This window comes from Kwoniella mangroviensis (assembly GCF_000507465.2).
Source record: "Kwoniella mangroviensis CBS 8507 chromosome 1 map unlocalized Ctg01, whole genome shotgun sequence".
In the NCBI taxonomy this organism is placed as follows: domain Eukaryota; kingdom Fungi; phylum Basidiomycota; class Tremellomycetes; order Tremellales; family Cryptococcaceae; genus Kwoniella; species Kwoniella mangrovensis.
Genome location: NW_027062533.1, coordinates 13,238,752 through 13,251,696, shown reverse-complemented (window position 1 = coordinate 13,251,696; position 12,945 = coordinate 13,238,752). Strand labels below are relative to the sequence as shown.

The window sequence follows — 12,945 nt, the reverse complement described above, 5'->3', positions numbered from 1 at the left end:
AGCGGGTTGAGAAAAGAAAAGAGAGAGAAGGTTGTCAGATTCGTCAGCGAGATTGGATCACAAGTTGAAAAGTTGAGTAATCCCAGACGTCGTAAGAAAATTAAGGTTAAAAAACAGAGAAAGAGAAAAAAGAGTGGGAAGAAAATTCCTTTCGATCGCCAGAGCCAGGATGACAAGAAAGAGAGAAAAAGAAAGAAAGAAAAGAAGTTTGAGTCAATACTCTGAGATTGGAAAGATGAGCAGAAGTAACGAAAAACGAGGTGGAAAAGAGGGCTGATGAACAAAAAGACGCTCACTCGCACTGTGGTATTTATTCTACAAGTGAGTATACTGTACACAGTGTGCAGTATGGCGGAACTCGCCTATGAAGAGGTCCGTGCGTAGATAGCTCTACTTGTTTCCACAACTAGACGAACAAACAAAGAGAACACGGTAAGAGAATGACCAGAACGAAATGTTTATGTACCCATGGCCATGGCCCTCAGAGCAAAAGGCGATAGATTCATTTCGTCTTGAGACACGCGGATGGCGAAACAACAAGATTAAGCGGAGATAGGGGAGTTGAAAGTAGATAGTAGGAGCACTGAACACCATCGATGTCATCGACACCAATAATGAAGAGCGAGAGAAGGGAAAAAAAAAAGTCCGGGATCAAGGGGATGACTGATCGAGAGACAAGGGTCAAGCGGGAAACCGAACAGTTAAGATCTGGAACTTTGTAACCTACCGACGTGGAATGTGGGATGCTATTAGATAAGGTTGTATGGCTAGTCGCTGTGATGTGATGCAATGTAAATGTAAATGTAAATGTAAATGTTTAGTCTCTTGATACAATCCCAAGCGCCTTTGCGGTCGATCGGAAATCCGAACGATGCAAGGACACTCAGGAGGAGGGTATGGAGTATGCAAACTACCACATGATTAAGAAGGGTGAACGATCATGACCATAAAACCATGACCCCATCAAAAGGAAGAAAGATGGAAAGCAAGATCCAATCAATCCATCGTCATGGGAACTGAGCCGGGGCCTTGTCCGTACACCCCGTACACGTGAATAGCTTAAATTGAGCTATTTTAGTGCGGAATCCGACACGACACACTCCCGCCAAGCACTCAGAATCAAGGATCAAGGGACAAACGCAGAAAATACGAATAATGGAAAAAAAAGGTACCATCAAACATACAGGACGATCGAACAATACAATTCAATTCGGGATAGAGGATGACATGACGACGATGACGAGAATGAGAAAACTTACATCACTCGGATCCACAATGTATCTTTACCCTTATCTTGGCCTTTGTTGAGATGGGAACCGATAGACGATCAGCGAGATGTAGATATATATGATTATTGTATATAGACAGGGCTACTAGACTGGTATCAGCACAGTCCTGGCATTGCAAGAAAGGTTCAACACGTTGTTTCAAAGTCTGAGAAACCTTACTAGAGTTGTCAATGACGCACCTCCAGTACCGTTCTAGCGTCGGTTTTCGTCTTTGTTTGTCTTTTGTAAGACCGGACCGATAGATTACTGAGCTAAAAGAAGCAACTCCGATGAATCCGTTGAATATCTTTCACTTTCACTTGAGAGTAAATAATTTTATGGTTGAGCCGCTGATCGTCTCATTCCGTTTTTCGGCTCCTGTTCATGTATCTTGAGTTTTTCGGCTACAGCTACAATGACGAGATAACAAGGAATGAGTAAGAAGATATGACTAACAGGTGCCGAAATTTTATTTATTTGATTCAAGTGCCACATTCATTATGTAACTTGCCGACTCACATGTTCGTGAAGTGATCTCCTCTCTGCTTTTCAAGTTCCACTCAAGAAATAAATTATCGTTTTTCTCTGATTTCTTAATCGAATGAACTTCAACTTGAACCTGAGTCGAGGGAAGGAGACGATTGAGATCGATCTTAGATCTGAACCGGGTGAATAGTCGACAAGCTGAGAGAGAGCAGTCCAAAGGTGACTCCGATGGCGTATTGCTGAACCGATGATATACTACCGTATATGAAGTCAACAACGATTGGCTGAGCTGTACAATCCAAAAAAGTGTGACTGATTCTAAGCTAAGCACAGACCAATCGATTGAGGTATATATATTCCTCTACGTAGGTATATATACAGTCGCTGAATGACCCAAGGTTCAAGATTGCCATTCACTCCTTGGATCAGTATCAAAGAGACGACGGTTGGACCAAAATCAATTGGTGTGTTTTGATGTTTGAGGTGATGTGATATATGATGTCCGAGTCCTCTGAAAAAGTGAATTTGTCAAATACGATCAGCTTTAACTCCCTTTCTTTGCCTTTGTCAAACGAGAGTCAAAGAGAATCAAGAGTCAGGTTGACATGCAAACAAGCGTAACTGGTTCTGCGTCGGGACTGAGTAATGATCGATCATACACTAAGCTACGAGTTTAACCGGGTATCACCGAGTTGTACCGAAGTAAAGTATATTTGGCTGAAGCTAAGCTTAATGATGCGTAGCAACTCTGTATCGGCCTGTTTTACATCGATTAAGAGACTCTTCTGGTCTGGTCTGGACTGGACTACACCATGAGGAAGGTAGATGAAGCGAGACAAAAACCGATGTAGGAAAGTCGCAAGTCCACCAGAAATCAAGAACGGAATGGCGAAAGTAAAGCCACCAAATGACCCGAACACTTCAAATGGACACCACCCAAGCACACCAGAGGAGACCATCAAGGATACGAGAAGCAAGACGAAAGAATCGAGAGTGATGGAGCGTCCTCACTCGGTCGAGAGATGGAAAAGGAAACGCATGGGAAGTAAGTGGGCAGTTATCGAAAAAAGAGATGAGATGAAATTACGAGATAAATTCGACCCAAATCCACAGAGAGAAAAGTGGCGGAAGCAAGAGGGTTCGTATTACGAAGCCAGAGCCCCGTGGGTGGGCAGGGCGAGGGCGAGGCACCGGATAGTATTATAAACTTCGGACATGTACTCTTTCTCTTGTTTCTTTTTTCTCACGCAGATGAAAAGGATATATTTGGATATTTGATTGGTGAGACATTACTCACATGGTGGATATATATGGATCAGTACCGGCGGGATGGATGAAGAGAGAGTAAAATTCCGTGCGCGATTGGTACCGATTGCTAATTACGCTTAGCCTTAATTTGTTGAGCCAAGTTTAGAACGTTGGAAAGACTAGGACTAAGTTGGAATAACGCATGGTCAGTTTCGTTTAGCATTACGTCCGGGCAAACTCCACAATACCAGGAGATGAAGTCAGAATGAAAACAGCTTTCCGACAACGAAAGAGACAGATAAGATACCCAACCAGCTTAGCTCGGGAGTCAAGCTGTTCGGTCCTAGTGGACCTTACTTACCATATGGAAAGGGGAGACACACATTTTTAGGGAAGGTACAATAAATGAAAGACTATTAACAACCTGTTAATGTCATAATATTTTATGATGAAAACCGGACCCAGTTCAATTTCCAGAACTTAGAACAGGTACGTCGAACCTAGCTTGTCACCTAGACGACATGAGGAGGTAATTAAGAAACAAAACCAGAAACGACATGAGCACGAGGAGAAGATCCCTTTTGATCAGCTGAAGGAATGTCGTGTTGAAGTTTTTTCGATCAACACGGGGGTTTTCTTCTCCTCTCTCTGTTCAATTTGTCTCCGGAAGAACAGCAGCACAGCAAGAGCAGGACCAAAGAGAAGAAATAAGGCACAAGGAACGAATATCATTTGTTTGATAATTAGCGGGAAAACTTCCGGCGGGCATGGGATCATCCCTATTGGCGCAAAGCAGAGAAAGTGAAGAAGGAAGGAAGATAAGAAGATATTTTGTAGGTCTCAGATGATGAAGCACCTCCGAGGAGTGGACCTTCGAAATCTTTCTCCTCGTTTCCACCACAGACTAGATTGACCTTTCCGGTGGAATGGGCCACAGATGAAAGATACCAATATCCTCGGATAAATCGGTCTGTCAGGTGCACATTGCGCACGGACGTTGAGGAAGATAAGAAAGTAAGAATAGCCAAGCGGGAACACTTCACTGAGGAGGATACGACGCGCGATTCTCTCCGCCCCGCGGGAACCGTTACCGAATAAAACGGAGGAAAGCGAAATACAGTACACGAAATATGAGAAGAGCGAGAGAGAGAAAGTGACACTAATCTGCTCATAGCCGTAGTTGTCAAGTGAGACAGTCAAAGGGGATATAGTAAATAATTCTCGTGAGGATGGTAAGGGACGTTCAATCACAGGAGCATACCTATTCAGAGAAACTGCAGTAAGACCCAACACAGAGCGGTCCTTGAGAGACGAAGAGAAAAATGATGACAAACAGTCGCGATGGGACAAAGCTCGATCCAAAATGTAGAATAGAGAACGATGAGACTGCGCAAGTCAAGAGCAAGTACTCACTAGGATGCGATGTCGCCAGTGTGATTGGTTGAGAGTACGATGTTACGATAGTCGAAGCTGGTGTGACTCTTTAAGCGAATGCGCAAAAGGAAATGTCGGCGTGTGAGTTTGATGGTGATGTCGATCTAGATTCGTACGATGATGCGATGATGTATTTGACGTTATGTGGTTGTAGATGATCCCAGCGGTTGAATAATGAATCAAGGATGTCTTTTGAGATGGACGAATAAGAAGATCAACGATGATATATGTTTAAAAATGAAAAGGATAAGAAAATTAAGAAAACAAGTGCGACAGCTTTTTCTTCGTCGACTGGAATTGGTCCAGTTATACTCACTGCATGTCTCGCGGATGAATAGTAGATAAGTTTCAACGCAGACTACTGTACTGCAGGATTTCACTATCGAGTTGTTAGTCTCTTTTTCTGGGATGGAAGGAAAGAAAACGTCTCGTTCGATTAAGGTAACAGAAAATCGGATCCTCACACATGATGGCAAGGGATGGGAAGAAATCGAGGGAAGGAATTCGCTCGTGAGGGACGTGTGTACCTGACTAGCTCATCGACTGAGCAAGAAGTACAAAAAAAAACAGTACACCAAGAAACATTCTCCCAGGAACCTTGGTTCTTCCCTTTCTGCCATGCTCATGCCCACGCCCACGCCCAGCCGACGAAACGTCATTGACGTTATTTGTAAATCCTCCGTAAGTAGATCTCATTGCAGCTCCCGCCGGAATGATACCACTATAGAGCTTACGTGAACTGAGTAGCTTAACGGTTGTCAGCGGTGTATTCGTAGCTCAACTGAACATCAGAAATTACGTTATTGTTATCCAACACCTGCATCACACGACATTTTATATTTACTGGACAAGAAGTCGTGGGAAGAGGTTTCATTATGGAATTGCTAATCAGCTGGGAAAGGTTCATCAACGAAAAGGTCGGTACCGAACAAGACTTGTTGTAACTTACATTACATCAGTGGGGTAGGCGGGATCGACAACACCGACAAAACGACGGTTGGCTGCAAGGGCGTGATTTCTGAAACGTTGGGAATGTACGAGATACAGGGGTGGTTACGATCGATCCATTTCCAGCCGAGACAAAATATGACTCATACCAGTGTACATACCTCACCTGAAAACATTAGGATCCATTCGTTGGGAACGACATCCCATTCTCTATCCTCTTAGAAGAACTTTCGGGAGGGAGATAGATCACTGCAGCTGTGAGATGTGGAGTCTGGACAATCCGCGATCTAGTCAGCTGTGAAGTCTCTCATTCCCACGATGATCACGAAATAGCGAGTTTCATCATTTCATCATCACCTGTCCTTGGAAAACCGACACCACAAGGATGAAAAAAAACCAAAAAAAAAAAAACACACACACGAGTACCCTATCACTGTAGTGTTTGGATCAAGCCGAAAGATGAGATCTACCTTTAGCCTGGCAGACAGAGCCTGGAATGAAATGCAATGGTGAGAACGAAAACAGCACTTCGGCCTTTTTCAACCATCGAGCTGGCAGCTTACGTTGAAGTGGGATCTGCGATGTTGCATCGAGCCCCACAGTAGATCCTTGTGATTCGCCGGAAAGGTTCTGTCTGGCCGGAGTGACTACTCCACTCTTAGTTACGTTAATCTCCTTGCAATGTCGTAGTAGTCTCGGTGTTCCGGTGACCGTTACGCACTCCACTTTTTTCCGGTTTCGGCTAAATTTGGCGATAGCAAGTAAGCAAAATATTAGATTACACAAATACGCTTCTTTTACTCGTATAGGTTTCCGTTCCATAATATTACTAATGGGGGGAAATGTACATGCCATCCATCAACTCAAATGAAGCTGCAATGATGTACTGTGGTATATGCATCATATATTCCAACAGTGACAAAGTGACAGTGACGACCAAAAGCAGATTTTAAGGGCAACCCGGCCTACGCCATTCCCTTAGACCGATAGGAGGTTACGTCACGAGTGAAGACACCGAGACAGATCTATCACAATACACATCCCAGTTCAGCTGAACCGAATCAGATTGGAAGGATCGGGTCAAATTGTGTTAGATGGGATTGGAGCTATTATGGTCCAGGTGCCTTTGGCTGGTACCGCAAAGAACAAAGATGGTTGTAACGTAACTCTTGATCGTTCTCATTGGTTTTCTCGTGATACCAAAGCGAAGGCACCATTTTTGAGATCATAGCTTAGAGCAAGCACGTTCGTCATGTGTACCTAACAACTTGTCGTTTCTCGAGTCGATCTCTTGACGACAAATCGCGTCCAAATCATCAGTGATTGGAAAACTGTCTTGCCTAGTCTTGAAGACCCAAGGTAGTCTGGAAAAGTTCTGCAAAGATCTACCAAGAGTTTTCAGCTTAGGTAAGATCCAAGTTATACTTCTTCTTTACTCATATCGCGAACATGCATCCGCACAGTTTATCCTCACATCCCGTCATTAACCGTTCGATCAAGTCTCACAACAGAGTAGATCGGTTCCTAAATATCACGACATGGCGTTAGTTCAAATTTGGTAAATACCTTTTTCGGTAATTGAGAGATGTTTCGTCTTTTCTACTTCTTTTTAGCTGTAGAAATCCCAAGAGGAGATGTTGTTGTGGCGGTCCGACATGATCGGCTTTGGATCCTCGCAGCTGGGCATCATAGGAATAAAAGCTCGGCCGCTGTCCTCGAGCCAAGTTCCAATGGAATTCGAGTAAAGATATCCGATGGGAAGGGCAAAGCGTATTAGTGGCGCTCGCACGATTGGTGAATTGATAGCATTGAGATTCACCTTCTCGCAGCGAACTGACTCTACCACGTCCACATGGTGCAGGCGGCCGATCGAGCCAAGGCACTAAGCCTGTTTTCGATAGAGGAGTTCAATGGAACTTTGGCACGGGCGTTACTACCTTTTTTGAAGTACTGCCATGTGTTGTGGAATTATTCGCTTGTGACCCAATCCAGCTCGTGGAGCTGAGGATGAGACTGTCTTTGTTTTGCCGCTAGGCGAAGCATTACGCTCACGCCAAGCATACTTATTAGTGCCACTCCGTGTTTCTCGCATCCACTAATCTAGACTGATTTCAATTGGTCAGAAAAGCTAAGAAGCCCATTCGGAGCTGAGTTGTCCGAATTATTGTGCTGTAGTTTGAGGTTGCCGTAAACGCAAGAATAAAGTTCCAACTTAGCGAGTGGCTCTTCATTTGGCAGACGCAATTCTTCTCCTCAAGCTGTGCTGTGCTGTCAAGCTAAACCTCAGCAAGCGTCGGGGTTGATCGGGAATTGATACTTACTGTATCCTGTCCAAGTGCGATTACTTTGGAGAGGGGAAATTGGATCGTACCATGCTGTCTTTGTAGGTTCGTTTGGACTGCTCATCAGTAGGACGAGGACGATGATGAGGTTGGCCAAGGTGCCACTCCAAGCTGTGTTCCATTATGAAAGGATCGCGAATGGCGATATCGATTAGAGACGAAAGCTTTAAGATCTTACAACAATGCGGTTCTCAAGAATCGGAAGCTGGTCAGAATCTTCTTAGATACTTATTGGCTGTGGTCTTAGCAAGACACAAAACGCAATAAATCGTTCCGTAGCCTTTCAACATCAGCTACTATTGCCCACTGAGCTTCAGACGGACATCAAGTCGATCGACCGGAAGCAGCATTGTGTGTACTGTACGCTCAGACTTTCATGAGAAGCTCTTGCAATACCTGCCTATCAAGTGTGAAGGAGAGGATAGAATAGAATAGAGGCCATTGTTTTACCCGTATTGAAGGTGTTTAACTATATAAATGAGTGAGTGACTATCTTTCACATGATTTTCTTTGAGTGGCGTCATCGGTAGATATCATACGATACATATATTGATGACTATATATATCAGATGATCATGTATATATACACAGATATATTTACAACACAATATGTCCTGTGCATCCCCAATCAACCCGTCAACGATGTTATTGATGCTATGGCCTTTTACCCAAACCCACTATGCCCAAGTTCGGACAACCTACGAAAGATTCTGAATCAAGGTATCATCAACCTCAAGATACCTGTCCAAATCCAATTCACACCTTGAGTGATAGTCTTCACACTGGGTCAAACATCAACAATCAAACAATCATGATCAGCTTTACGATCTATTGGAGGATACGTATGATGTATCACCCTGGTCGGTACTGGGATTACTCACGTAGGATGTCCAAATACATTTTCCCACCCTTTCAAACTTCTAGCCACTACTCTAGATAACGAATGACTCGCACTATGATCGACCACAACCACGTCTACGTTATTGTCCTGCTTCTTGTCCTCTTTCAGGATCTTACCAGGCGTACCGGTATTACTCGATGGTAAGGCAGACGCAGTATTTAGTATAATACTAGTACTCGCGATTGTCGTAGTGGTAGTGGTGACGAGCGAACCATGATCCCTGGATTTGACAGTATCCCCCGACCCATAGACATACAGTCCCAAATCCCTATACTCGTCTCTGACAAAATCAACTTCATTTTTGATTCTCTGTAATTGCTGGCCCATCGATAAAAGCAACCACAGTAAAAACAAATTCATGAGTGTTGAGAAAGACAATAACGTTTTTCTCCGAGATGTCATCGAGGAGTAAGATGATATTGATAATGTTGGTGGATAGGGAGATGAGAGTGGAAGGGTGTACAATGTTGAGGAGAGGGTCTTCATGTTGGTTGTTGTTGATTTTAGATAGGCTAGCCATGGAAATGTATCAGGATCAGCTTTGTGTCTCTCTTGATGACCCTAAAGTCAGCATGAGCATAACTGAGTGAATAAACTCACGTATCCATTCTTCCCCTACTAATTCCAATTTCATCTCGCCTTCAGCACTATCAAAACATGGTAATCCAATTTCACCATTCAGTCCCATTACCATCTCCCATTCTACCTCTACAGTCCCACCTGCAGACCGCTTATCTCGTTGTGCAATCCTGATTTTACTTATACCACCATCCTCATACATCGCTCGGGGTACTTCCACTCCTTCTACACTAGTCCTAATCAACCTTATGTGATCTGCATGTTTTAATGAGAATCCAGCTTCATCCGATTTGGGAGGAAACGGGAATCGCATCGAGGCCATTATAATTCCCCATGGCGATCGACGTATTCTGACTCGAACATCTCCATTGATCATTCCATTATTATTAACTTCTAGAATACCCCCATCGGAGCCTGTCCAGAACAATCTTCCTCCAAGGGATACATCGACGAGCTCGATATCCGATGTAGACTGAGTAGCAGTTCCATATATAGCTGAGGGACATTCGACTTGACATTGGTTCGATTCTGCATTATCTATCGTAATCAAAGGTATCTTTACAGGTAAAGCTGAAGAGACAAGTAACATCTTATCTAGCGGTATGAGAGTCCCCTGGATCGTAATCGTTTTATCGTTGCTTTCTTCTTCCTTGAAGTATAGGTTAAACAATCTTCCAAATCTCGGTTCATCCCATTTACTCTGAGTCGAAGACGACGTAGAATTCACCAGCATCTGCAGAGGCGATTTCCTGAGACTTTTCGGTGTGAGAGGCTTTTGGTTCTGTTGTTCTATGGATGAAAGTTCGAATGAGAAATCTTCTATCCTATCACTCCCGTTCAGCGATGGAAACGTCTGTCGCATGAGACTAGCAGAGGAGGAAGAAGTACTCCGTGTGGTAGGTAGAAAGTTACTGATTGTTGAGTGGGTCGATGAGGACGGGGTAAGTGGAGGGTGAGCACGTTTGGCTTTCACTGTTGCGAAAGAATCTTCGAATTCCTCTCCTTGTTCCATCGTATCATCCGGATCACTGGATTGAGATCCCCATTCACCATCGAGACATCTCCAATTGCTAAGACTTTCCCCTTGAATGGATAACTCGGACCAGCTCCATCCGTTCGGGACATCGATATCCAGCTGTACGGGATTGTCCTGATTTGGTATATGAGCTAGGTATGCGATGGAAATAGAGGACTGCTGTCTGTTCCACATAGGCGAAACTTGCAGGGAAGGTATATCGGACAATGCAGGAGAATTGAATGACCATTCCAATCGTAGGATCTCCGTACTGCAAATCCATCGACATCAGCAGATATGCAAGTAGTATATGGGAATGAGCATGAGTTACCTCGGGAATCTACCTTCCAGCCAGCTTCCGCCATCTTCTTCACTATCATCGTCATCAACATCACTAACTTCGGTATCCTCGTCACTCTCTGTAGGCACATCATCTGGACCTAGAACCTCTCCATCTTCCCAACCCTCTTCTCCCACTGTAGCTTTTATCTTGCCCTTTCCTTTCACTTTCCTACCCGTTACCCGTGCTTTACTTTGGGATACCGGAGAGGGGAAAGCATTTGTCGGTAGGGGTAACATCTTGGGATCCGTGAATATGTCAACTTCCTGATTGGTCAAAGAGGAAGAAGATGCGTTAGTATGTGATAGGATTTGAAAACGGATTGTATTGTCTAAGCATCTCGGAATAGGCAATAGTACCTGAAGAGGAACCAAGTGGATTTAGCAATGACTTGATCCGTCCAATGATGCGAATGGCTCGAAAACATACTTTAGATATGTCTTCTTCCACCCCTTTTTCAAGTGCGATTTCGAAATCCATACATATCAACCATTCTTTCCTTCCCGTCGAGGTTGACTGAGCGCTACTCGATCCTGAGGCTCTATGGTTCATACTACCTCTTCTGCTCGATACTGGATCAACTACCACATAGACTTTGCCGGTCGTACTTGATACATCTATATATGGTTTACCGCCGAGTCCGGAAGGCGAGGAAGGTGGATAAGTGGATGGCTGCGGTAAAGCGAGGAGCCTAGAGGCTTTGCGCAGTTGTGGTGCACGAGATGCTGGCAGAGGTAATGGTAAGGGGTAGATCGTGGGAGTAGACAAGAGCTTAGGTGGAGTGGCTATATACCAGATCCGTTAGCCAGATCAGGAAGGAAGTTGATCTGTCAGTAGTTACACTTACAACTGAATAAAGCCCATCTTGCGCCTGGTCGTCCTTCTGCATCTTTCGGTAAGGAGATCTGTGAAGTTTTCATGAGTAGAGTCCACATAGGAAGTGAATTGAGCTGTTTGATGAATTTACCTTCAGACACATGAGCCCTTTCACCACCTCATCGGATGCCGTAGCTTGTATACCCAGCTTGGATATGACCAAGCCGGAAGGGGCCATGTTGAGGTGTTTTTTTTTTCGTATCAGAAGGCCAATCGGTGCGATGGCGCCTCTCTCAGCCCAAGATCACCAGAGGCCCTCTACAGCTCTATTGTCGATATCTATGGTCTTCCCTTCTAGGTAGGTGATGATGCTGATGATGCGTAGGGGTGACATATCAAATGTTGAGATTTCCATACACTTGATCATCCCAATTCAATCGGTGGTAGCACTGTTACGAGTGCACTGATCAGGCACGTAACACGCGTCTGACTGCCTGGTCATTACGTAATACCAAAAAAGGGGATCAACCACTCCGGTTATTCCGGCTCTGCATCTTCCGAAGAGCAAATAGCAACATCCATTGGGAGGTTCTGAATTCAGTTGACAAAGTTATGATACTCTCGAGCTACTGAGGGAGCAACGAAGATCAGTAGAGAGATCAATCCAATAGAGGGTAGCTCAAGCTTTACAGTGCACGGCGTAACATCAGCAATGCCAAAACCGACTGCAGAAGATCAAGAGTTTTTTCAGCGGATAATCGGTTCAGCAGGCTATGGTAATCATCTATCGAAACATTTCACTATATATGAGATTGACGAAGTACCCAAGGAAGATGAGAGGGGATGGAGGAAGGTGGATGGGTTCAGGATGAGCTTCATAGGGAAAGTGACAGAGGGTGAGCGTTACTCTCCATAGCATGGATATGCATCGGTTCTAAACTCATATATTTATTGATATATGGTGGGATGCAGATATGTCGAATCTGAGTGGGAACATGCATGGAGCGATGTACTCGTGGATAGTCGATACGTAAGTATAATACCAAAGTGTATATATATTGATCATTTTCAAGAAACCTTTCAATCCTGTTCGAGGAGAGCTAATCAACATTGTTCTCGGTTTTAGGATGACATCAGCAACGATCATAGCTATTCATACACCCACATTCTGGGGTCTGCCAGATTTCGCTGGAGTGACTCTAACGATGGAATTACAATGCTTGAACGCTGCACCCCTGAACACTGAGCTGTTAATCGAAGTGGAGATCATAAAATGTTCAGTCAAATTGGCCAATCTGCGATGTGATGTGAGTGGAAGTTGAACACTTCGATTGCCTTACTACTTCATCGTTTCGTCCTTTATTAAGGGAGTATATGTTTCTGATAGTGGGGTTTCTGATTGACATATAGATAAAAAATCTCAAAAGCGGAAAAGTGTACGCTACGGGAACACATCTGAAAATGTGGAAAGAACCTCAACCAGAAAAGGAGAACAAGTCGATTCAAGCTAAACTGTGAAAGTCTTACCAATATGGTGCGACAAGTATGTTGTATTGTCCTCTGAATTG

The 12,945-nt window shown here is 44.1% G+C and overlaps 2 protein-coding genes across 2 annotated transcripts; one reads left to right on the top strand and one right to left on the bottom strand.

The window, feature by feature from the left end:
* Positions 1-8,441: 8,441 nt before the first annotated feature.
* Positions 8,442-11,615, bottom strand: I203_105003 (uncharacterized protein; the record flags this gene model as incomplete). Its single annotated transcript, XM_019143416.2, has 7 exons — positions 8,442-8,508; positions 8,608-9,139; positions 9,228-10,492; positions 10,553-10,920; positions 10,991-11,346; positions 11,409-11,466; positions 11,529-11,615. 7 exons carry the CDS (start codon positions 11,613-11,615, stop codon positions 8,442-8,444), a joined length of 2,733 nt encoding a protein of 910 aa, XP_019006465.2.
* A 474-nt stretch (positions 11,616-12,089) lies between these two features.
* I203_105002 (uncharacterized protein) lies at positions 12,090-12,895 on the top strand (the record flags this gene model as incomplete). Its single annotated transcript, XM_019143417.1, has 4 exons — positions 12,090-12,273; positions 12,350-12,407; positions 12,504-12,684; positions 12,788-12,895. 4 exons carry the CDS (start codon positions 12,090-12,092, stop codon positions 12,893-12,895), a joined length of 531 nt encoding a protein of 176 aa, XP_019006466.1.
* Positions 12,896-12,945: the final 50 nt, after the last annotated feature.